General features: G+C 46.8%; 6 protein-coding genes across 6 annotated transcripts; 4 read left to right on the forward strand and 2 right to left on the reverse strand.

The window, feature by feature from the left end:
* Positions 1-15,338: 15,338 nt before the first annotated feature.
* Positions 15,339-16,499, reverse strand: ONS95_008593 (uncharacterized protein; the record flags this gene model as incomplete). Its single annotated transcript, XM_058502153.1, has 2 exons — positions 15,339-16,414; positions 16,463-16,499. 2 exons carry the CDS (start codon positions 16,497-16,499, stop codon positions 15,339-15,341), a joined length of 1,113 nt encoding a protein of 370 aa, XP_058349137.1.
* A 725-nt stretch (positions 16,500-17,224) lies between these two features.
* On the forward strand, positions 17,225-18,419 carry SPT3_2 (Transcription initiation protein spt3; the record flags this gene model as incomplete). The annotated part of the gene is made up of 4 exons (XM_058502154.1): positions 17,225-17,266; positions 17,397-17,486; positions 17,560-18,366; positions 18,414-18,419. 4 exons carry the CDS (start codon positions 17,225-17,227, stop codon positions 18,417-18,419), a joined length of 945 nt encoding a protein of 314 aa, XP_058349138.1.
* Positions 18,420-18,973: 554 nt separating this feature from the next.
* On the forward strand, positions 18,974-20,069 carry CBP3_2 (Protein cbp3, mitochondrial; the record flags this gene model as incomplete). Its single annotated transcript, XM_058502155.1, has 3 exons — positions 18,974-19,039; positions 19,091-19,463; positions 19,534-20,069. The coding sequence occupies 3 exons, from the start codon at positions 18,974-18,976 to the stop codon at positions 20,067-20,069; spliced, it is 975 nt and encodes a 324-aa protein (XP_058349139.1).
* Positions 20,070-21,023: 954 nt separating this feature from the next.
* On the forward strand, positions 21,024-21,849 carry ONS95_008596 (uncharacterized protein; the record flags this gene model as incomplete). The annotated part of the gene is made up of 3 exons (XM_058502156.1): positions 21,024-21,125; positions 21,177-21,658; positions 21,714-21,849. The coding sequence occupies 3 exons, from the start codon at positions 21,024-21,026 to the stop codon at positions 21,847-21,849; spliced, it is 720 nt and encodes a 239-aa protein (XP_058349140.1).
* Positions 21,850-23,027: 1,178 nt separating this feature from the next.
* On the forward strand, positions 23,028-23,688 carry ONS95_008597 (uncharacterized protein; the record flags this gene model as incomplete). The annotated part of the gene is made up of 2 exons (XM_058502157.1): positions 23,028-23,082; positions 23,168-23,688. 2 exons carry the CDS (start codon positions 23,028-23,030, stop codon positions 23,686-23,688), a joined length of 576 nt encoding a protein of 191 aa, XP_058349141.1.
* A 650-nt stretch (positions 23,689-24,338) lies between these two features.
* On the reverse strand, positions 24,339-25,080 carry ONS95_008598 (uncharacterized protein; the record flags this gene model as incomplete). The annotated part of the gene is made up of 2 exons (XM_058502158.1): positions 24,339-24,932; positions 25,045-25,080. The coding sequence occupies 2 exons, from the start codon at positions 25,078-25,080 to the stop codon at positions 24,339-24,341; spliced, it is 630 nt and encodes a 209-aa protein (XP_058349142.1).
* Positions 25,081-25,126: the final 46 nt, after the last annotated feature.

The following is a 25,126-nucleotide window of genomic DNA, read 5'->3' on the forward strand; positions in this document are numbered from 1 at the left end:
AATGTGCTTCTGCTTGATGTAGATGTTGGGAACGGAGGTCTGTCCATTGATCTCCTTTAGTGCGGCTTGGATGGCGGATCCATCATCTGTCAAACTCGATATCAGCTTCTGTTTACTTCTGGAGTGGCAAAAATGGGTGACATACCGACTTGGTCAAGCTCGATAGAGTAGTACTTTGCGCCGAGCTCAGTCAAGAGAGCCTTTGTAGCCTTGCAGTAAGGGCAGTATGACTTGCTGAAGACAGCTACACAGATCGTGATGTTAGCATCTTCTTTCTCAATATATTGCGGACAGACGGATGGGTGGCAAGCTGTTCAAGGGAGAAAACTGGACATACCGACGGCATTCTCGTCAATGATCTGCTGGGCCTTGGTCTTTGCGGCGGACATGGTTGCGGGGTTGACAGTAGTTGTCGTGAAGAATCTGCGTAGGAACGAAATGATGGGCAACTGTTGTTGTCGTTGTCGCTGGGAGAAGGGGTTGTGGTGTATATTTATAGAGGAGGGGCAAAGGCCGCGGCTTCTTCCTTTACTCGTACTGCAGAATGCGACTAGTAAATCTTATTACTGGAACAGTAGCGAGCAATTGGTTTGAGATGGATGGCGTGTATCTCCCTCGTGGTGTGGTGCGTTTGGTTTGGATTACTGATTGCCTCTGATACCCACTTCATGCCTAAGGTACCTAGGTTGGTAAGGTAGGTAAGCTCGGTAAGGTAGGTGGGAGGTGGGAGGTGGGGTCTCTGGGGGGGGCTACGAGTACGCCGACGATTAACCATAGAACCCCGCCTTCGAGCTTTACTGTAATCTCCAGCCTCAACTTCATCCTCAACTTCATCCTCAACTTCATCCTCACCTCACCTCACCTCACCCTCCAGCTTCTTGATCCAGCTCAACATTCCATTGACAACACCCCCCTTTAGATTTACCTCCTCCCCACGACTGCTATTGCTGAACTCGTTTGTCTTCTCTAGACTCTCCGCGCAAGAGCATGTCGAATTCGAATCCGAATCCGAATCCTAAATCCCTACGTCCAGGCTTCGCCCGCGAAAACACAGCAGACATCGTAGAGCACGACTACTTTAACGAGAACCCGCCTCCCAAAGCATTAGAGCTCTACACCTCGCTTACGGAGTCATTTATAAACATACACGCCCTCGCAGGCCGACGCGTTGTTCTTGTTACCTCAGGCGGTACAACCGTCCCTCTGGAACGGCAAACTGTACGGTTCATCGATAACTTCAGTGCAGGGACGCGAGGCGCAACCTCTGCAGAATACTTCCTTGAGACAGGCTACGCAGTAATTTTCCTCCACAGACAGTTCTCCCTCCTGCCGTATTCACGGCACTACAGCCACGCGACAGACTGTTTCCTGGATTTCCTACATGAGGGCCCCGGCGGGAGCGTTATTGCTAATGAGGAGTACTCTGAGAAGATGCTAGGTGTGCTGAGGAAATACCATTCCGCAAAGGCGAAGAACCTGCTCCTCACACTACCATTCACGACTATCAATGACTACCTGTTTGTTCTCCGCGCTATCGCGCAATTGATGCGTCCCCTTGGTCCCAACGGACTATTATATCTCGCGGCTGCGGTGTCTGATTTCTTCGTACCGCCAGATCGAATGGTTGAGCATAAGATCCAGTCTACAAATGCTACGGATAAGCAAGCGCAGAAGGAAGAGGCGGTTAAAGACAAGGAGGAGGAAGAGGCGTTTGATAATTTCGACTCGTCACCGAAAGTACCGAGGAGTAAGCGCTTGATCATCGATCTAGACCCGGTGCCTAAATTCCTGAAGAACCTTGTTGATGGATGGGCGCCAGAGGGCATGATTGTTTCATTCAAGCTGGAAACGGACCCGGAGATACTTGTGCATAAGGCGCAGTACTCACTGAATAGGTACCAGCACCACTTAGTGATAGGCAACTTACTATCAACACGAAAGTGGGAGGTCGTGTTTGTAGCGCCTGGACAAAAAGACCAGTGGATTCGTGTACCGAGACAGAAGAGGAAGAAGACACTTTCAGGAGTTGAGAATATAGTTGGTGCTGCTGCGAGTAGTGGGGAGACAGGGGATCAGCCGTTAGATCCTAAGGATCTCCCGGATATGGAGCCAGAGATTGAGATTGAGAGCTTGATTATTCCGGCTGTAGAGGCTTTACATTCAACTTATATTAGTAAAGCTAAGGCGAGGTCGTTTTGATAGGTTAAGCTTTGATCTAAATGCCGTTTATAGGGAGATTCAAGCCCTGGAAGATAGGTGGGATTCGCTACTACGTGAGTGTCAATCTACCGACTTATAGAGCTAGGAGGGATATCTCTACACGGGAGAATACAGCTGCAAATAGCTCCAACCACCCGCGGTGGCAGGTAACAATAACCGCAGGGTCCCGATCAGCTGCTGCAAATCTGAAACTAGTAGTATCAGCTCTAGAATAGGAAGCATTGTTAAGCAGTGTGGGCAATAGCTGTCAGTGGAAGGTTCAAGCATATCATGTAGCATTTAAGACGCTCCCGGTAAGAATTATAGCACCCCTCCCGCTTAACAGTAGATCAGGTGGAAGTGTTTCTCACCTGTGCGATCATCAGGGTTACCTTTTACACCTCGAAGCAACGCCTGTCTATAAGGACAATATGAACAGGCAGCGTTGTTCTGGGATCTTTCTCCTTTTCTTCTGATGTGTGATGATCAAGGAAGTACCCTGTGTGCATGCTCGGCATAGTAGGAAATTAGGACGTGAAGAGTTTGTACGTAAGGAGGAGCTTGGTTCAAGTGATAGGGTTAGCCAGGAAGCTGAACTTTTGAAATCGCAACTCTGTTGGAGTTGTGTTAAGGTTAGATTAGGTGAAGTCTCTGAGACGGACTTTGATCTCATGAAGAGTCTACCTGCTTCTGCAGAAATTTAGAAATTGTTAGTCCGCAGACCTATAGTGGAAGTGTAGGGGGCAATCAGGGGGACGAGCAATCCCAGATAGGGGACGGACCCCTTTCGGAGGTGAGCCGGGGGCCATTCAGGGAGTGGTATATATATCGTCTGACCCTTAGACACTCTTTACAATACACACTTTTGACCACCTTTAAATTGACCTTTTGATTTAGACGTATATCAATATACACCTGTTACTTGTTTACCGGTACAATACCAACATAGGCAGAAATCCTAGTGTGACAGCACAACGAAAGTTCATTGGTAGCTACAATACAAAGTAGAAAAGACAGGGAGAGGAAGAGGTTTGTAAGAAACCTCAAGTATAAGTAAGAGATATGATGGAAGAGATCTATGAGAGGAAATCCTACTGAAACAATCCTAACGTCCCACTTAACTTTGTCAACATCTCCTCCCTCTCACTAACTGCTGTACTTAGCGCTGTAACTGCACCCCCAGCACCAATATGCCACGTCTCTTCTCCCTCCTCTCTCTTGTTAACAATATCCTCGTCCTCCCACTTAAAAGCACACCTAATATTTACACTCCAATCCCCCTTACCCCTAACATCTGTATACCCAACAACCCCACTATACAAACCCCTCTCCTTACCACCTTCTACCTCTTGTAAAATCTCACAACTTCGCTTTTTCGGCGCACCTGTCATGCTTCCTGGCGGTAGACTCATGGCTAGTATATCAAGACCCGTATACTTAGTCCTTTCCCTCTCCTCTTTCTCCTGCTCGCTCAAAGAGCTAGCTTGTTCCGCTGGATAAGGCGCAGGGATCGTACCCTGCACGATAGATATCATTTGGTAGACGCTAGCGTACTCTTCTACGACCATCAGTTTCGGGACAGACACATTGCCTGAGCCACAGATGCTGTGGAGATCATGTCGGACAAGATCAACGATCATAAGGTTCTCTGCGCGTTCTTTTGGAATGGAAAGCAGAGATTCGGCGGCGGCGAGGGTGCAGACAGCTGCTGATTTGCGGACAGTCCCTTTCATGGGGCGGAGCTCGGCTGTTGTAGGTGTGTAGGAGAGGAAGCGTTCGGGGGAGGCAGATATGTATGTTAAAGGACCGAGACGGATGTAGGAGGCAAAAGGGGCGGGTTGTCGGGTGCAAAGGGTAGTGTAGAGGTTCCATGCAGACGAGGATGACGGTGTAGATGATAAAGTTGTGGAGAGCGTGACGTGTGTTTGGTCTGTGAGGCAGAGCTCGTATGAGTCGCCGGCACGAATAGAGGATTGACAGGTAAGGACTTTGGATTCGTAAGTATCGTGGTCCGGGGTTCGTATTTTGAGGACGCTAAAGGGGATGTTGGTTGGAGAAGTGGGTTCTGTGAATGAGTCTAAGGTGGGTGTTTTGTGTGCTTGGAATCCGTTTGTTGTTTTGTTCTTGACTTCGGCGTGGATGATTCGGCCGGCAATCTCAATGTTGTCCAGAGCTCTTGAAATCCTCCAAGGATCATTGTGTTGAAGATATCGTGCTGTTGCAAAGCTAGTAAACATGCTCCCTCGTTGATGAAGTTTCAATCCACATGGAAGCGTGACATTCGTCTCTACTAGTTTATCTAGAATCTGGCATTTTGTAACAGTGGACGGGAGATTCGAAAATGTAATTGTAAACGGATCATAGCTCTCCTTAGGCAAGAACGTAGCCTCCAGCTTCGAAGTCAGGTCATCCATCCATGTACCAACTGGAGCAGTGTCATCCACCGGAGCAAGTTGCTGTATATACAGCTGGCTTTTGACATGGTCGATGATGAGACTCTTTTCAACCCAAGCGAAGCATAGATCCGGACGATCATGTTGACGTCCTTTTGCATCAGATGTTACCCCAATGGTTTCAAGTCCAAGCTCATAGGTACTGTAGCCCATATACCCGCCCAAAAAAGGTGATTCTACATTGCTGTCCTTCACTCTGTTTTGCTCTAGGTTCTGTGCTAGATATGACCATATTCCTCCACAAGCTGAAGCAGAGACTGTGTGATGCATAGGTTTCTGTCCATTGCGTCGAGGGGATATTATAGAGATGGTGTTTCTACCAGTAGTGTATTCGACCCTGGTGCAGTTCTTGACATCTAGACCAATGATAGAATATCGCCCTCTAACATCTACACCCCTACTGAATTTTTGGTTCCCATTAGATGACTCAAGGATGATTTGGTCTTCTTGCATATTTAGAATGGATTCCACAATGTGTTGAACAGATTCGTGTACGGGAAAATTTATACTGCGAGAATGACAGATTATTTTGTTTGAATTGACATTGCCATTTGTCTGGCTTCTCTCAATGCTCTTGTAAGTTTGACTTAACAGGCTTGGTCTTGTCGCGGATCGTCCTTCTATGGCTTCCTCTATACCGATTCGAGTCTCCCGGTACTCCAAATTCCATATCTGAGCCAGCTTGAACCAATTATGTATGACCTTCTTACTCTCGTCATTCGTGCATATCGACTCGGGATGGTACTGTAATGCCCAGAAAGGTTTCGTCCTATGCCGGACTGCAACTAGAACCCTTTTATCCATGATTCCAGAATTGTTCTCCTTGGTCAAATCGTGCTCTACCCAAGCCAGTGGTAATAGATCTGGACAATGTCTTGCTGCCTGCCATTTCGAAGTCTGCCAGTCTTCTTGCGAAATAGAATCCTGCCCAATGTCTGCACATAAACTCTGGTAAAGTGTAGCATCGATCCTTCCAACACCACGAAAAAGGTCATCTTCTCTAACCTTGTCACGTTCCCCAGTGTGTATAATCCTCCTCACAATCCCATGCTGTGGCCCCTTCAGTCTTCGGACCTCTCCTCTAAACTCCAAACAGAGGCTTTGAAAGCCCAAGCAGACCCCTAGAACTGGTACCATAGCCTCATCTGCTAACCTCCAGATCCTTCTCATGGCACCCACATCTTGTTCGTTTTCTGGATTTCCAGGGCCGGGACCACACACCACTGCTGAATAATGCCTTAGTTCTCTATGCAGAGCTGAGTCGTTTAATAGGGCAGGATTGTCAATGTGGATCACTCGGACAGCGACGTTTAGCGTAGTCTCTAAAAGAGAAATTATGTTGTTGGAAAAGCTGTCATAGGCGTCGATAAAGAGAATAAGTGGTTTGGAAGCAAGCATTGTCACGTCCAGAGGTCGTGGGGTGTTGGAGAATGTAGGAAGAAAATGAGACTGATGGAGGGGTGCTGGGAAACTTTTGAGAGATCCGGCGGTGACTGGCAGCAGAATCGCTGCTTTGGGATACTTTGCAGTAGTACCGAGTTCCTCCCTCGCCTCCTCATGATAAGCTCGATAAGGTAGGCTCGGAGGCTCGGTAGGCAAGGCGGTGAAGCGAGGCGCTAAGAGTGCCGCCACCTGGGACAAGCGTGCCGAGGTCAACTTGACATCTTGCGCAACATCCCAATCTAGAATCAACAACACAGCTTAGAACTGGGGAGAATACCCTCAACATGTCAGATCACGTATCAGATAAAACGTCAAAGACGCCAACGTTCAACTATCCATTCGCTGCGGCCCCCGATATCATTCGCGCGCATCAAAAAGACTCCTACTTCGAGGGCATCCTCCTCAACCATCTGTCGAACCTCTTGCGCCGTCTTTACGGTGCACGATTCTTACACAAATACACTACCGAGGCTCGCACATTCTCGGAGCTGTTATACCTGGGTCTCACAACATTTATCGGGAATAGGACACTAGGAGAGGAGTACTGCGATATCATCCAGATTGAGGACGACACACTGAAACTCCCTGCCGTGGAGAGGAGGGCGGGATATATTCTTACGAGTATACTTCTTCCCTATGGATTGGCTAAAATACTACCCAGTTTCCGGGGGAGGATCAGAGCGAAGCTGGAAGCAAATCTAAGGAAGATGGGAAGGATGAAGGAGACCGGCTCCCCGAGCTACAAGATCCAACAATATCTCCTTACACACCTCGCGACAATCACCTCTCCGTCACCACTCCACGCGTTGACCCTGACAATTTTCTACTTTTCTGGGGCATACTACCAGCTATCGAAACGGATATGGGGACTACGATATATCTTCACGAAACGGATAGCGTCGTCAGAAGCTAGGGTTGGGTACGAGGTGCTGGGAGTGCTCCTGGTGTTACAGATAAGTGTCCAGGCATGGTTACATCTCAACAGCACACTCCGTCAACCCGTCCCAGCGAACGCAAATACTATCAACGGTAGTAGCGTAATCCTCGAAGGCGGCATAGAAATCTCTCTGGAGCCGCCTAATTCCGGCGATGAACTTCTCTTCGAGAGTACTGGCATGACACAGCATACCAGCAAAGAAGTCGGCAAGGTGACACATACCCAGGTGTTAAAGGAACCAAGATATGATCTGCGGAAAGAAGGGGTGATGAAGTTTATTAGTGGCCAGAATCGAAAGTGTACGTTGTGCTTAGAGGAGCTGAAGGACCCTAGTGCGGTGGCTTGTGGGCATGTGTTCTGCTGGGAGTGTATCGGAGATTGGGTGAGAGAGAAGCCTGAATGTCCTCTGTGTAGGAGGGAGGTTGCTATGCAACATATCCTACCGCTGAGGTCGTGATAGGGCAATACTAAGAGGAGATAACATTATAATATTCTGATTATAATATTTTGGAGAATTTATGAAAGACAACTGGCGGAGGTTTGGACGTTCGATCTTTGGCAGCAAGCATTAGTTATGGTGAGCACGTCAAGTGGCAGAAACCCTTCTTGCGTTGTATTCGATTTGTCCTTCTATCATTCTGTTTAGTCTGCGCTTGGTGTCTTTTTTTGTTTATACTAAGCATTGTTTTTCGCTTCTTTGTAACTTTTGTCTGAATCTTCGCATACCGAGCTCTTACGACGACTGGAACTACAAGGAGTCTTATTTGCCCCCTTTGCTTGTAAGTGTATATGTCTTGAGCTGCCCCAGGCCATCGATTTGTCGAGCACGCTCTGGGAAATCCCCGTTGTTGCCACTGGACAAGGACATTTCGGCGTTCTTCGCTTTATTAAAGGATCTCGCTACAGGTGTGTTTGACACGGCAGTTGAGGGGTTACTTCAGAGACGTACGTTCACAGAATTGTAGTTTAACTTATTTGATTTTTATCTGAGTACAATCTGGAATGGCCTCAATGCGAGGGAATTCAGTAGGTACCTAAGAACACGAACTGAGCGAGCGAACAATGCGCTCCCGGAATAGCCAGCCTTGTTTCAGAGCTCAGGTTGATACCAAATAGTGTGGAAAATCATACTTAAAATCAAGTGAATGATATACCAGGGACTAGGTAAGTAGACGACCAACACTTAGCGCGTTGCTCTGTGGTCATGGCCAGTATGATCCATACCATTATTGGCCACAAGACACTTGCAATTACATCCACGCTCCCAAAGAGGAGCAGAGAAGAACCATGCAGCAGTACGAGATCGCGTATCTGGATCGTACTAATAGTACTAGGTTAACAACACAACTCACTGAACACAGGATAGGGTGTATCAAGCTTACGTCTCCAGGCTTCAGGTTAATATTTGCCCGATCCTGTGTGATTTCCATCCGGCCTCCAAAATCATCTCCGGGATATGGACAGATACCAAACAAGCCTTTAGCATTGTTGTCCGCGAGGGTATTCTGGAATTCAGCTAGAAAGGTGGCTGTTTTCGGATCTGTGATATCAAATTTGGCTCCCTGGCTATCATCGACGGAATAAACAAACTCATAAGGAATGAGGTTGCCTTCGTCTGAGATCATCCAATTGGCAGGTCTGATCTGTTCGTCCTGGAAAGTAGATTTTTCTTGGACCCAGGGGACTGATGTTCCACGGTAGTCTACGAGCTTCTCATCGTCTTCAAGCTTGAAGTGTTGATGGAGAAGGGTGAGGCCGTACTTTCGGTCCATATTGTGCTCAAGAAAGAGTTTCTTGAATGAGGATTCCACAATGGACTTTCCTTGGATAGCATCAAAAGCCCTGCCTGCGTCACCAAGCGAAGGGAGACTGTTGTAGACATCGGAGGAATAGGTGTTGATAAGCATGATGAAAGATTGGAGGTTGGGTAAAGGTGGAAGGTTGGCTAGAGTAGAAGATGTATTGCAAGATGTGTGCAAGATGTCTTGTGGACAATGATTCTTTCTGGCTTCGAAGGAGGATATTGATGTCTTATATAATTCAGAGATAGAGAGCTTTGATCGAATTCGGCTTTATTACACAGCTTTGATAGGAAATGAAAAAGTATACAACGTAGCAACGTCGCAAGTCATGACTCATGCCAAAGAGTTTCTATACGAAGAGAAATACATAATTCTGGCCGATTGTTTCCAATGCCTCGACTTTTCTGGAAAATCATTTTGCATTGCCTACCACCCGAATGTGTGTGCCGCTTTACATAACGCGATGTACGTGACATGATAAGGTAGGACAACAGTAAGACTAAAAATGAAGCTATTCGTACAATTACTCCTATTTTCACACGACTCTTTCACATGAACTTCCTATCGAACATGTCTCTATTCGAGTGTGCTTCTACAGATGGGCCCTATTCAAGTAGCCTCTCTTCATGTATGCCCTCACGAGAGTACCTCCACGAGTGTGCCTCCACGAACGTGCCTCTATTCAAATGGCTTCCCTTCATATATGCCTGCATGAGTGTGCCTTCATTCTAGTAGCTTCTCTTCATGTGTGCCTCCACGAGTGTGCTTCTGTTCGACTTTGCCTCTATTCTTTCCTTCTCAATTTCCCTCCCTTCGTGCCTCCGGTTAAGCATGCTTTAGTGTGAATAGATTTACCATAGTCTACATAAAGCGGCATGGTCATTTGGGTGGTAAGCCATGCAATAATAAATATTCTAGGAAAGTCGAGGCATTAAAAACAGTCAGCGGAAAATTTCTATCAGCAGACATTTCTTAGAAACCTTACATGAACAAACATTTCATGTGATTAAGTCAAAGCCAATAGAACTTCCTCACTATTATAACTCGGACTCTACTGTAGTAATTTCTAACAGCAGACCTTGTTAATAACCTTATGGAAGCAAACCTTCCGTGTGATTAGGTCAAAGCGAAGCATAAGAACTTGCTCGTTATGTTATAACTCGGACTTTAGTAACTTCTATAAGCATACCTTTCTAGAGACCTGTTGTGAATAAACATTTCGTGTGAATGAGCCAAAACCAATTACTCTCTCTCAACTGCCATTCCGAAGACACTTTTACGGGGCTTAGAGTTAGTGCACGTGCCGTGCAAACAGCTACTGGCAGTTTAGCGGCTCGCTTCAGCGGCTGTGCCCGTGCCGGTAAAAGTGTGTTTTTGGCAGTTGGGGGATAAGAACTTGCTCTCTATCCTCTCGACGGCCGAAAACACACTTTCCCAGGGTACAGCGCTAAAGCGAAGCGCTGAGGCTTCCATATGACAATGCAAAATTCAATTCTTAGCGTTCTTTCGCTTGATTAGAAGGTCTTACTACAGGCTATGCACTACTCCCTGTCAAAAGTGTGTTTTGACACGGCAGTTGAGAGGATACCATAACTCGGACTTTGCACCAAACTCCGCCCCTACTCACAGCCCTACCCTTGGCTTAGGTGCATCTCCCGTCTTCCCTTTGTACTGTACGAAACAATAACATGTCCAGATTGACGATCCAAATGTCTGCTAGGACGCCTCTTTAACCAGGCAGAAATTCTCACTAGCACCAAAATCATGTGGTATATTTTTCAAGCTGGGACCGACGGGACTAGGTAGTAATGGGAGCCTCACAATGCTACGAGACAACTGCGCTAGGCTGCGATGCGGTGCGAACCCTTATTATATATGGACACAAAGTTGACTACCCAAGTGATCCGCCACGACGGCCGAAGCCCGTCGGCAGAGAGAGACTGTATTTGGGAGAACTGGATAACTCTCTATTCCTACCTTAGCACATCTCGGAGACGCAATCTAGGATGTTCAGCGTGATAAGATCCTGGAGCAGAAGTTTATCCGGGACGAGAGCTAGTAGAGGCAACTTCACGATATCTCTTTCCTCCATGTTCTGTCATGTTTTCTCGGATTCAAAATGATATTTATCATGCTTGTACTACTGTCAATCCACGCTATATGACTTTTCATCCGAATACGAGACAAGTAGTTCTACTGTACGAGTATGCTATCTGGAGTTGAACATCTACGATAAGCTTGAATATTCGTTGTGCTGTCACATACAGTACAAAAGCAGAAGGAGAGAAAGGGACACTAGAAGGCGGAGTTAGCGAGTGACAACAAGGAAGCTGTGAGTATTTCCGCCCTTCTGCTATTTCTGGCGCGGAGACAGCTTCTTGCATCTTTAAGCTAATAGATGATACTCATAAGTTGCCGTAGACCGATCAAGTAACGAGTCGATCGAGGAGATACAAAAGAAGACAACAGAGTACGTAGAGAAGAAGCACAAGTAGGCGAAGGCTTTATATTCCCTCTAATAGTCCTTGGTTGCTCTTAGCGCCGAAGAACTTGGGATATGTCAGTACATATTCCCTGTCCAGGCATAGGACTAGTCAAGATTCTGGAATGTAAATCGTAACGGGTGGGAAATAGTACAATACTATCATGTATAAAACACAATGAATTCCGCTGCTATCAAGCTGTCAAATGAAGTTTGTGCAGTATAATATGATTTATACTCAAGGTCCATGCTATCCTTATTAAGTCCAGCTATATACATACTGTGAGAATCACCCCTAACGCTGTGTCGTGCACAAGAAAGTATAAATGTGCCCCGAACTCCCAAAATACAAGTGCCGCAGTCTATTTTAGAATGATGATTAGCAACACTAATATAATGATCAGGATAGCAATAATAGTCATCTGCATATTATCCTTCGCCTTCCTCGCCACAGTCCCTAGGTTCTTCCTCGCCTTATCTAAGGACGTCTGATGCCTATCTACTCTCTGGTCAACATCATCTAGCATCTGGACATGCTCATCCAACTCATCACCAATCTGTATACTCAGCTCCCTTTGCCTGCCAATCGATTCACCTAGTCTGTCCAACGCCTCGTCCTGCTCGGCTAGTACCTGCGAGTGGTAGGCGTGGATCTGCTGGTTGTCGAGATAGGATTGATCTGGTGGGCCGGACGTAGGGTCGTCTCTGTATAGGAAAAGGGCATTCCGAGCATCGTCCTCGTCCTGGACAGACAGCGAATCGGAAAAGCGTACTGATTTCAGAGAAGGGGCTGCAGGTCCTGTTGATCCGCGGAGGGTTTTCTTTAGGAATGATGAGGAGGATGTATTGCGCGGCCGTTCTGTCGCTCGTGCAAAGTCATCAGCGAGTGAGGGGTCATTAGGATAGGTAATCGTGGAGGTCGCAGTGTCTGTTGGCACGCCGCGGAATTGTGCTGCGAGTTCATTGTATTGCTTTTGTAGGTTCTGCTCTGTTTCTTGGAGTGCGCTGGATGCTCTGACGAATGGTCAGATTGGCTTTTGGGATACGACACGGAGTTACTGACGATATATCCCCTGCTTCCTGTAACCTGATCCGCTCCTCGATAATGCTTTCAAGCCCTTCTCGTAGAGAATCTAAAGATCGGGAAATATGTCCATCTTGTGAGGTTGGTTCAAGATTCAGTGATATTGCTCGTTGCCTTTCTAGTAAGGACAGCTTGATGTGATCAGCGAGCAGGAAGTACTGGTTCGGGATGGCCATGGTTCCGAGATTAATTAGTTGTTTGTACAGAGAGAGGGATTGGGATCTGAAGAACGTTCTAATGTTGAAGCATGAAATTAAAATAATCCTTTGGAAGCAGAGTATTGGAATCTGGACTTTGGTATAGTTGGAGTTCAAGGTTCTAGGTTAGACAGGCGAGACAGGCAGCCCCATGGGCTGTACTCCACCTTGGAGACAGGCGCTAAGACAGAAGCGGTGTAGCTTCGTAATACAAGGGACCTCGAGTCGAGGCACCTCGCACTTCTTCTCTACAGTACTAAGGTTACGTTTCATTACAAGCTTAAACCGGGGAAAATTTTGCTCTAGAGAAACCACGATTTGTGGGGATATCACATCGACCTTGTTGCGATCAAAAACTTCAATTTATTCGCTCATCACAGATATCCCCCTACTCAAGACGTAGCAGAACACTGGAGAGATGTGCCATTGTCAGGAGTATTCCTCCAAAGTCCCCTCCCTTCCAGGAACCTTCTGATCCTCGTATCCTACGTAGAATCTAGCATTCCATTTATAATGCTTCCTCGAAGCTATTCTTGCTTAGATATTCTCTATAGTACGCTCTCTTATTCGTGACTCCTAGCAGCTACTGCAATTCGACTTTCGGCAGACTATAAAACCTATCACTCCTCAACGCTGTTGGTTCAGTGTCAAGCAAAGGATAGTGCTGCATATTATCCGAACTTTCCTGGAAGTCTGCAAAACCTTCATACATCAAGTCTTGTATATACCGGCGTCTTCGATTCAATATCTTAGTCTGGTGATCTGGTGGGAAAGAATCTTTAATTCCATAACCAAATGCGAGACATTACACATGGGTGACTGTGTTGATGGATGGCAGAATCGCCTCGAGAACGCTCTTGGACGTGTCCGGCGTCAATTCGGAGTCGCCATTCGTCAGGGAGGGAGGAGTTGCCTAGGAAAGCAGAAAGCAAGGCGAAGATATCTGGTAAGCATTTTTGAGCCTGCGGAGCGACGACGAGAGTTGGGAAGTCCTCTCATTTCAAAAAGAACCTTTAGCAAAATTACTGCACTCTCATAGAGAAAAGATCACAGAAACTCATGAATCTCCTCCCGAACATATATAATCTGCCGTCTTCGCTTCTGGAGAGACTGCACAAAGCGCCACATGCGCATCGGTTTGCTGATGCGGAACAATATTGATCAATAGAAACAGATACCTCAATTTCCAAATCCGTGTTCTCGTTAGATATTTACTTGTTTCCTCAGCTATCTCTTCGGGTGTGTTTTCATCAATTGGGTATAGAATAACTGGTGAGAAGGAAAGAAAAAGAATCGTGGGTCGCTGCTCGCGGAGTAGTAGTCGATACCCGTGAGTTTGCTGTGCTAACGATTCGCATAGTCGCAGATGAATTGGAGGTATGATTCTGTGCAAACTGCCGGTGTGGCAGCCTCGGGATCGAAGATTCGGAGACCTTGTCTGCTATTAGGGGGATTTAGTAATAAAGTTCACAACTTTGTACTTCAGAAAAGTTGCCTATTCAGGAAATCTTGCCAAGAGAGCGTCGTATGACGGCACAACGAAGATTCATTGGTAGCTACAATACAAAGTAGAAAAGACAGCGAGAGGAAGAGGTTCCTAAGGAGCCTCGAGTATAAGTAGGAGAGATACAGCCGCTAGTGAACTAGGCTAGTCCTAGGTTTACCGTATGACTCTAGCCTCGTAGCCTTGCGACGTCAGCCTCGCCCACGTGACTAGCCTATCGTGATCAGTCTATCACACACTTAAATGAAACACTTGGAATTTGACATATATCACTAGCCACGTTACGAGCGAGCGATGTTACCTTACAGGAGAAAGCAGGTTCCGGCCCTCTGTGGGAGGTGTACTTTCCTGAAATAACAACCTCTGAACTGTCAAGAATTTCTTATGACTATCATCTAGCTGTTAGATGACAGTCACCAAAATTTTGTAACAAGGATATTGTTAGTATCGTACCGGCAAACAAATAACAAGTGTATATCGATATACGTCAAAATCAAAGGTTCAGTTCAAAGGTGTTCAAAAGTGTGTATTGTAAAGATTATCTAAGGGTCAGAATATACCACCTCCCGAATGGCCCCTGGCTAGCCTCCGAAAGGGGTCCGTTCCTTGACTGGGATTACCTCTCCCCCTTGATTGCCCCCTAAACTTCCATTGTGTAACCCTAACCCCTTCTACTCACCCAAAGGCAGACTACTCTATCAATTCCTGGTTTGGCAGGTTCTCCACGCGATATCGCGTACTCTTCGGATCTGCGCATTCTCTCAGATAACGCTCTGGTACATTAAGTTATGTCGTGGTTCTCCATACTACCACAGAGCATCTCTTGCGTTGAAACATGGGCTGTCCGTATCTTTGTAAGCAATCTGTGACCTTCATCCAAAACCTAGAGACTAACATAGACAGCTCGTACTTGGGGTACTAGCAATCGGCCCATGGTTCCTCTTGATAATCTACGATATAATACTCTACGTCTTCCGAACTATAACATATGAGGTGCCTCACGTCGGTGGACGAGCAAGAAATAGACCACGACCAAGAGCTCCTAGCTTAAGTGAGAGGCTAAGCTTGAAACATAGGAGTTTTAGTCTAACAAGTCCAGGGCTACCTGTTGAATCTGTAGATAGCACAATAGAAGGACTGAAGAAGCGATTAGAGAGGCCAGGACACAACAGAGGGAGCAATAATGTTACATAAGATCGATCAAGCGGGACAAGAGGAACAACTTTTATGTATTTTGCTACTGCTTGAAGGAGGACTGAGGCAAGCGCTCTAGAACTTTTATCAAGTCTCCAGTTACCCCCATAGCAGTGACATCCCCGCCAGCTCCAGCACCTTGGATGATCAAAGGGTTAGCGCCGTATCGTTTGGTGTAAAAGCTGATAATGTTATCACTTCCCTTCAATGCCGCAATTGGATGAGACCGATCGAACTTTTCTAGCCCAACCTTCACTTCCTTCTTAGTTACATCAATGCTCCCTACGAACCGTACTACCTTTCCTTCCTTTTCAGCCGCAACTTTTGTCTCCTCCATCTGCGAATCGAACTCAGGCAGCTTCTGTAAGAACTCGTCTCCACTCGGAACACTCTCTAATTCCTTTGGAATCAAGCTCTGGACTGGGAATGAAGTAGGCGACTCAATGGGAAGTCCAGCCAAACGAGCCAAGATCGTTAACTTTCTAGCCACGTCTAGTCCGTTCAAGTCATCTCTTGGGTCTGGTTCTGTGTATCCCAACTCCTTTGCTTTCTTAACCTCCGCCGACCATTTACCGCCTGATCCTTCAGTTGGTGCAAACGAATTGAATAAGAAGGACATGGTGCCACTGAAAACACCCTCGATTCTCGTAACCTCGTCTCCAGTGTCGACCAGCTCCTTTAACGTGGCGATAACTGGTAGTCCGGCGCCTACAGAGCTCTCGTGGTACACCTTCGCACCGGACGTAGAAGCAGCAGAGAAGATGTCCTGCCACAGCTTGTATGAACCGGAGAAAGCCTTCTTATTCGGCGTAACAATGCTAATCCCTTCTGCAAGGAAAGCCGGGTACGCATCTGCTACATCTTGCGAGCTAGTGTTATCGACTAGGACAACCTTTGCAGGAGCTGCGGACAGATATTCGATGATGTTAGGTATGGAGAGGGGTTCTTGCGTCGAACCTGCGAGGGCAGTGGAGATGTTTTCGTAGGGTAGGGCGGTGTAGTTCGGGCTGTAGAGGACTGTCTTGCTTCGGCAGATGAAAATGAGAGAAAGGTTTTTGGAGGAGCGTTTAGAGAGGCCTTGGAGCTGAGAAATAAAGCATTTTCCAACCCCACCAGCACCTAGAAGCTGTTAGCTAGACTCAAGAGGCCAGAAAGCCTAAGACGCACCGATTATTGCAATGTAAACTTCTTTAGCTAAAGACATTGTAGGCAATAGGGATTGAAGCGGTTAACAGATCCTAGGGTCCAATTGGTAAGCCTCAAAGGATATAGATCATAAAATTCGAAGTTTGGAGGTAAAGTTTAGAAGGGCGGGATTTAGCGGTAGCAGCCCAGGACCGCCAGCCAAGGTACCCGCGCCACGTAAGAATAGGATCTTTGCTCTTACCTAGGTAATGGAATAGAATTAAGCTCCGAGATGGCGCGGTTGTATTTTTGTTGTCGATTGCTGTGAATCGAAATAGATCTTATGGGGAAAGCAAGTGAAAGATATTATCCTTGCTAGACTACCTTCTTAGAAGCTTTGAGCCTTAGGTAGATCCTGAAGCTGTGAAAGCTTTACCTTAGGTAGGTATAATAACCTCAACCTTAATCACGTGACTCTGAGAACCGGGATTCCGTCCTTAACTTACCTACCTAGCTTCCCCGCTATCTCTGTGCAGCGAGGCTGCGGAGCCTTAATCCAAAGACGCTCTTCCTCCCTTCAATCGTGACAGTCCTTTAACAACTTGACAAGGTACTTGCCAAGAACATTTACAGCCCAGACCACAGAAGGCAGCTACTTTATAAGTCTTCGATCCCTGCTACATCAGACATTCGAAGAGCAGATCCTAGGATACAGCAACGGAGAACCATTTTATCACCAGCGCCGAATTGTGAACCTGGCGTCCTTCTGCTGAGTGAAAAGGAAGGAGGGAGAATACACATAAGATGGCGGACAAGACAGCGAAATACCGGACGGAGATCCAGCAGGTGAGTTCATAGCGATAGCGATCTTGGGGCTTGGTGCCTGGGAATACTAATTGCGACAACTCATGTTCCTATGCTAGAGGGTTAGAAGATGTTAAGATAACCGTATAGGCTGATTTATCATGTTGAACAGATGATGTATGTGTCTGGAGAGACAGCTGAAGCATCTGCCGAGACTACAGGTATCATTGAGGAGATTGTACGGCAACAGGTTATTGAAATGGTAAGTCCATGGAATATCCTAAATCTTTCATTCATAGTTTAGCTTTGAAGACCACGCAGCTAATTAAATATAGCTCAGACAATGTACTGAGCAGGCTTCACGTCGAGGTAGCAGATCGATATCGACCGACGACTTAATCTTCCTGATCCGGCACGACCAAGCCAAGGTATCGCGACTCCGGACTTTCCTTTCCTGGAAGGATGTCAGAAAGAACGTCAAAGATTCTGATGATAAGGGTGGAGATGCTGATATTGGAACGGGTGATGAGCCGGTCGGAGCAGCAGCAGGTGGTCCTGTCGTCGATACAGCAAAGAAGAATAAGAAGGCCAAAGTCGGCTTACCTTGGGAAGTTCCATCATTCTACAACCAGGAAGTTCCGGAACGCGAAGATGAGGATGATGAGGATGAAGAGGAGATGAACTATGCGACTCTACAACGTCTCAAGAAAGCTGATGAGCGTACAAAGGCTATGACTAAGGAGGAGTATGTCACTTGGTCCGAATACCGTCAAGCATCATTTACCTTCCGTAAGGGCAAGAGATTCAAAGAATGGGCGGGCTTTAGCGTTGTCACAGACTCAAAACCAAACGATGACATCGTTGATATTTTGGGTTTCCTGACATTTGAGATTGTGCAGACATTAACCGAGGAGGCTCTCAAGATCAAGGAACAAGAGGACCTTGTGAAGGATAAGACAGGTGGAGAGCAGATAGGCAAGAAGCGCAAGATTCAAGGATTATTTGACCCTCCATCTGAAGGACGTACGCCTGTTGAATCGAGACATATCCAGGAGGCTTTCAGGAGGCTGCAAATCCGACCGACCAAACAGCGTGCAATGTGTAATTTCTCAAGGGGTCTTAATCGCACACCACTAAAACTTGTATGTCCTACTTATCTATCCTTGGTTTATGCTAATGTGTCCTCTAGTTTTGAGACTGTGTACCTTACGGCGTTATAGGACTCTAGAACTTGTCAGGCTCTTGGTATTAGCGTTGGATGATTCCCTGAAGTATAAAGTCCAGGTGTTATAAGGCGTTGAAGTGTCACAGCCGTGTCGAGTATTTATTTTCTATTCGATACTTCCTGGTACTTGTACGAAGAGTGACTCTAGAATCGATATTTGTATTCCTGTACTATATATGTTGTGCTCTTGGGTAATTAAAGTGAGTAGCAAAGCTGGCGCTAAGTTGAGTTTCTAAATTAAACGTTGGAGAGATCTGAAGGGTAATACGGGCAGTCGATACGGAGGAGGCCCTGAGGGCCTCCAAAGCCCATTCGAGATTGCCGAGGATTCTCCATGACGTTGCCGAAAACCCCACTATGCCGCATCTATGCCCGTGGCCACTTGCCCTAGGTAGCTGCCTCAGACGAGGAAACTCGGAATAAAGTATATCCGATCCCGGTTAGAGTATCGACTAATGACATCTTCGACTAGTTATCAATTTGAATCTCCTATCTTCCAGTTGTGAATGAAATTAGAATTCACTATGGCTTCGAAAGGTTGCAAAGCATGTACCACTTGCGTCAGAACTGTCCGACGACAATCGCTTCAGGTAAGTACCTCTTTCAAACAATACATACTTCTAGACTAACCATGAGAGCAGCTTCAGATATCAAGACTTGGAGCTGTACGTCAAAGAACATTCACAACGACCTCGAACCCATATGCCGAATCCCGTAAATCGAATATTACACCATCGCCATCAGCGCTGTCTTTATTATCAAGATCTCCAACTTCAACAATTGGCACTGATTCAGATTCAAAAAAGAAGTCTGCTACACTAGTGACCATGAAAGCTGCTGCTGGACTGCAAAAAGTGACAGGCAAGGCGACTGAGACGTATACAGCCTACGGGGCCACTGAAGTTCTTTACAAAGAGTGTGCGCGACAGGCAAACTATTTGATAAGTCAAGATGCAAACTCGGAGGAGGAGATACCAAAAACCGAGGACGGAGAGGATCTAGGCGTTGGTGATGGTTGGTGGCTACAAGGCAAGTTTAGGCATGTCAGGCCAAGACGTGTAGCCTCATCTGACAAATTGCACAGGAGCAGGTTTGAAGCCCACGTTCAGTACCTGGTCGCAGGTGACTATGCTACATATGTACCTTCTCTCTGTGAGGATTCGATGCTTTCCCCTACCGTCACATAATACATGGCAGCAGCACCTCCTTGATCACTTTTTCCACGACGCGGAGAATCGTATGACGATTTACCATAACATGCATGCCTCTGGGACAAGAAGCAAATATCTCAAAGACCTATTCATTCAATGGAGAGGTTTACTAGCAGCATACGACGAGGGTTTGGTCAAGGGGGATGCTGTATTAGCAGCAGCTGTTTGGAGGAATATCTTTAAGGCAAATGAAGAGGTCGATATTAGGGTCTTGGGACAGATTGTCAGCTATATGCGAAGGGTGTTAAAAGGACTAGATTCCTTGCCCGACGAGAAAATTAGCCAGGCAACACTGGAATTTGGTAGTCCTGAGGTCGAAAGTGCTATCGTTCATCAGCGAAGCAGATCCATGGACTTGCCTTTCGAAAATGCCTCCGGGACAAACTTTCCCGGTGGAAAGCGATCATGAACACGATTTCTCAGTCGGCTATATTAATTTGTGGAAATATGTACCTAAGGATGTATAAGTAAGCATGTTAGACTAAGCTTCTGGCAAGGAAGCCTCAGCTGTTTAAAAGTATCAGCTTGTACGAAATCTGCAGCGTTATCTCACCGGAATATTAATAGTTCCGACTATCGTCTCCGGTGGCAGGCAACGATATTGTAACCGCCGGGTCCCGATCAGCCGCCGCGAGCCTCTCCAAACTCTTCACCAGACCCCCAGCCTAACAACCCAGCCAAGCCAAAGCCACCAGGCAGCAAAACCCTCAATCGCGCAGTATCGGGTGCAAAGGGAAGTGGCCGATTAAGACACGTGCACCCCCTGTGCAAATCGTATTTTCGAAGTAAAGTAAACAAAGTATCGACAATGCCTCCTCTTACGCGTCGACGTTCTCGACACTAAAAGACTATACTCCACCTCCTGATCTTGCGTATAATAAAGTTAGATATGTCGATACTCTTGCGCGAACCGCTATTATTATTTGTAAGCTCTTAAAGCAAGAACTCAATGTTCTGATCCCTTGTACATTAGTTTAGAAGATCTCTAGCGACTAGGTAGAAGTTTGTGCAATACAAGATCTATATTCCTGAAAAGTCAAAGGGACAGGCAAGTTCTACTTGAGTAAACTGCCGGTACCTTATTACTTCTCAATTCCGCTTGAAAAATTGAGACCAAGCAGGCCCCTTACTGCATGTCGGCCGATCTTCGGCTCTGCCCCCAACAAGGCTGGGATTTTGACCCCGCAATTCTACAGCCTTCCCTACAGTATGATCAATATACAATTTTCAGTCCACCGACTTACACTGTCAGCAAAGATCAACGGACGTCACATTTCCTTATTTGCTGTTGAACCTCTTCTAATTAGCCAAACTGCATTCAATCCGCAAATTGGTCCGCTTATTCAGCGGCGACTACAATACTATGGCGTGGCACTGTGGCGGCAGGACAAACGCTGAATTGATTGAGAACCTGTTCAAAGCCAAGCTTATAACTAGTTCTAGAGTTCGGGATGCGATGCTCAATGTCTGTACCCACCTGTCACTCTATATACTGGTGAGGGATTGACGGCTCAAGGTTGATCGTGCCCACTACTGCCCAGACCCATACTACGCCTACGAAGACTCACCTCAAAGCATCGGGCACGCTGCTACGATATCTGCTCCACATATGCATGCCTCGGCCGCCGAGTCCCTTCTCCTGTTCCTAAAGCCTGGTTGCAGAGTACTAGATATAGGCTCGGGATCTGGATACTTGACTGCCGTGCTGGCAGAGCTCGTAAGTCCTCAGAAAGAATCTAGCGCAGATACTGCCATTGCGAGAGTGGTAGGACTGGAACATATAAAGGCGTTGAGGGATCTAGGTGAAAGGAACATGTCAAAGAGTGAGAGGGGTAAAGAACTGTTGAAGGATAACAGGGTGAGCTTCGTTGTAGGTGATGGTAGGAAAGGCTGGACCCATGGCCAGGATAGTGAGAAAGGATGGGATGCTATTCATGTTGGAGCAGCTGCTGTTGAACTTCACCAGGAATTGATTGATCAACTGAGAAGTCCAGGCCGGTGAGTTATCGCTACTTTAATTGACAGCAGGAAGAGTGTCTTATCTGGTCATTAGGATATTCATTCCAATTGAAGATCCTCGCGGAGGAGGTCAGTACATCTGGGTCATCGACAAAGACGCCGATGGTGTAGTGACAAAGAAGAAGATGTACGGGGTGAGATACGTTCCTCTGACGGACGCCCCGAACTGAAAGCGGCCGAGCTTGACAATTATGGACTTCCCTTCCATGATCTCGAGTTTGCAACAGTGATGATTAAGGAGTAAGGGAAGAATCCCCGTCCACAGACACTCACGAGGCGTTAGGGACAGCGTTTAGGTGCGATATTTCAAAAGTCAATCTGCGTTCAACTCAACAAGTAGCGGAGAGGTTCGCCATCACATTCCAACAACATCGCTTCTCTTCCTGTTTTCTCGCCTTCCGTCTTAAGTTGTATCATATTTCATTCCCATCCTTGAAACCCTTTTCGATTTTGCTTAAGTAACTTTCTTCCTCATCGAAGTATCGAAGTACTCACATGTGCCGTCCTCTATTTTCCTCCTGGCTTCTTCTACTCATTTAAATCACCCGTATCAGCACGGCGATCTCACAACTTGGTAACTTTAGCCTGCTTTCCAAAACTTTCCGAAATGCGAGGTCCACCCCTCTTATCTCACACGAAAACAGTATCCACTTTATGTTCCTCACACGGTATATGTTCTTCTTTTTAAGCTTAAATCACAGGCATGTGAGATTTCCGGATACGCATTGTAGTCGAATCGTTCGGTAATCAGAATTGTGTTAATTCCATGCCGAACTGAGACTAGCTCCCAAGTCCATCATTTGCAAGTTGTAACACCGCCTCGAACCTACAGATTAGAAGTCAGAAAATCAGACCGAACCCCCAAACTTAGCGCGCTAGACCTCGCCTCGCATCAACTCTCACCTTGAAGCACTAGCGAAGTCAATTGTCTCGTCCCAAGATCCCTCCTCGTTCCCTGCGAAACCGCGTCTGAAACAACCGCCAAGGTGCACCCATCATCCGATCTCCCTCAAGCGACTCCACTCTAAACGTTTTGACACTCCTAATCTGGAGTCTATTCCTCGATTCTGCGACTCTCCTATGGCCGTCCTCGTGCTCTCACTCGGACAGGTTTAAAGTCGATCATATTCCGCGTTTCGTCTGATCTTCTTCTCTTCTCGCTCTCACTTCATCAATCCACTCGTTTCTCTTTCTATTGTTCACTTACTATTCGGCAACTGTGTTGTTTTTATCTTATTGTCTTTCTTCTGCAACTGGTCTTGCTTGTAAAATTCCCCTCACTCTTTCTACGATTCAAGAAGTCAATCGTCCAGGACAAGAATCTCTTCACATCTCCTCCACCTGTAACATGTACTCCACAGCCCTAATCAGCGCTCTTGCCCTCGCTGGCACCGCTCTCTCAGGTATGATAGAATCTGCTCCATCTCACACCCTCTCTAAAACCCAGCAATTCCCTGGACACCAACAACGGACTAACCCACTCTCCAGTCCCCCTCTTCGTCCCTCGACAAACTACAGCCTGCTTCGTCGTTGGCTCTACCACCCTCCCTGCCGAAGTCCAAGACGTCGTAACCTCCCTCCAAGATACCATAACTTGCTCATCCACTGTGAAAACCATCTCCGGCGTCCCCGATGTCACATCTGGCAGCACAACCTTCTCCAGCATCGACTTTAGCGCCTCCTCGTCCTCTCCCCTGGCCTTCGCGCTCTCCGAGTTCGCCACCGACACTCCTCTCGCCTCTACCGACCTCGCGCTCTTTCAAGACCAGCTCAACGTGTATCTCGCTACGGAAGCGGGTATTAGAAGTGTAGGCGGAGGATTAGGGATCAAGGCACCGAAGTTTTTCTTAGCCATGCAGGTGGCGAGGATCAAGACCGCGCAGGGGATTGCCATTACAGATCCTGGACAGACCGTTGAGCATTTACTCGGTAAGGTTACGAAGAACGCAGTGAGGGAGAGTCAGACGACACTAGATCAGATCACGGCTCTTGCGAGTCAGCTGGCTTAGATGGCGGAGAGGTAGTGAGATGTGATGAGACGGTAGGAACAGCAGTATGTAGAGAAGGTGCGGAGTAGATAGGCTGGTGACTTGGTTTCTTGTATATTAAGAGGTTGACAATCATTGTAGTATAAGAAGATGTAACTTGACAACTGAAGTAGGTGCAAATCGGTTGAATAGTGAGAGCTACCGTCTTATGAGAATCAAAGACAGGTCTAAAATAGGAGTAAAAATGTGAGAATCACCGATGATTATTTCGCAATATAGGGTATAGTGGAATCAAGAAAGAACATATCGCTGCGAACAAGCGAGCTTAGCAGCAGCCCACTGCCTCTTGGAGGCAGATTCGCTCCCTAGGTACAGAAGGATAAAATTTGACCAAGACAAAGCCGGAATATAATTCCATTCTTAACACAACTTACCTGTAACTTCAGGCAAGAACAACATGAAATGATTTTTGAGAGATGAGATAGAAACCAGGTGAAAGTTCACAAAATGCGATAGATGTACTTATATTCACCAATTCCTAGCTTAGCGCCGCCTAAGCATAAACGCCGTGAGCTACTACTGCTCATTTAAACCTACCCCAAACACACAAACGCTTGGCCTTGCTTGGCCATGCCATATGAACGCCACGCAAACACTATCAACCACTCGGCTCAGACCACGGTGGCAGGTTCCTCTCCGGTAGCAATTACAGGCACATTCAGACCCCGCTCTGGACTCTGCAAAACCAGTTGCTCGTGTCTTCTCGCCCTGAGGAAATCGCTGACTGCCCGAATCAAGATGAACCATCCCACAATCATGAGGATATAAGCCAGCCAATCGTTTGTCCCAATATCGCCCCAACCTCCAGAGCCTGAGTCCATCCCCTGCGCTGAATTTCCATTGACTGCGTTAGGGTCGAAATCGTGACTGTTGGGGTCTGGAGGTTGCTGGTAAGTAGGGTCTTGGCCATTAGATGGGGGACTCATGCCCCCTGAGCCTTTCATGTAGAAACCATATTGAACAAGAGTGATACCAAGGCCAGCACGAGATCCATTCTTAGCTGCATGTGTGGTATGAAGTAGGTAGGTGAGGAGGAAACCAACGAGTTGGAAGGACATCGAAATCATGCCGTTCCAGATAAAGGAGAAGACGGAGCCAACGGGGAGTCCATCGACGTAGACTTCATCTGGTCCGCCCATTCCCGGTGCGAGAATTGTGGTTTCCCAGTATGGAGGGGCAGCATCTGCTGCTGCCTGTTCGTATGTCTGTATTTATGTTAGCAAAAATATTTCCCATGCCAATGAATAAAACGTACAGGCGGATGTTCCTCCAATTTCTCACCCCGCTCTGGCTTCGCACTCAGGTTCGCAAACACACCATCTGATCCAGATCCACCGCCATAAACTCTTCCATTTGTCTGAGGATGAGGAGGAGTAGTGAAGACCGGAATATGCGTCTG

This window comes from Cadophora gregata (assembly GCF_030347475.1).
Source record: "Cadophora gregata isolate MNR1 chromosome Unknown scaffold_22, whole genome shotgun sequence".
Taxonomy (NCBI): Eukaryota; Fungi; Ascomycota; class Leotiomycetes; order Helotiales; family Ploettnerulaceae; genus Cadophora; species Cadophora gregata.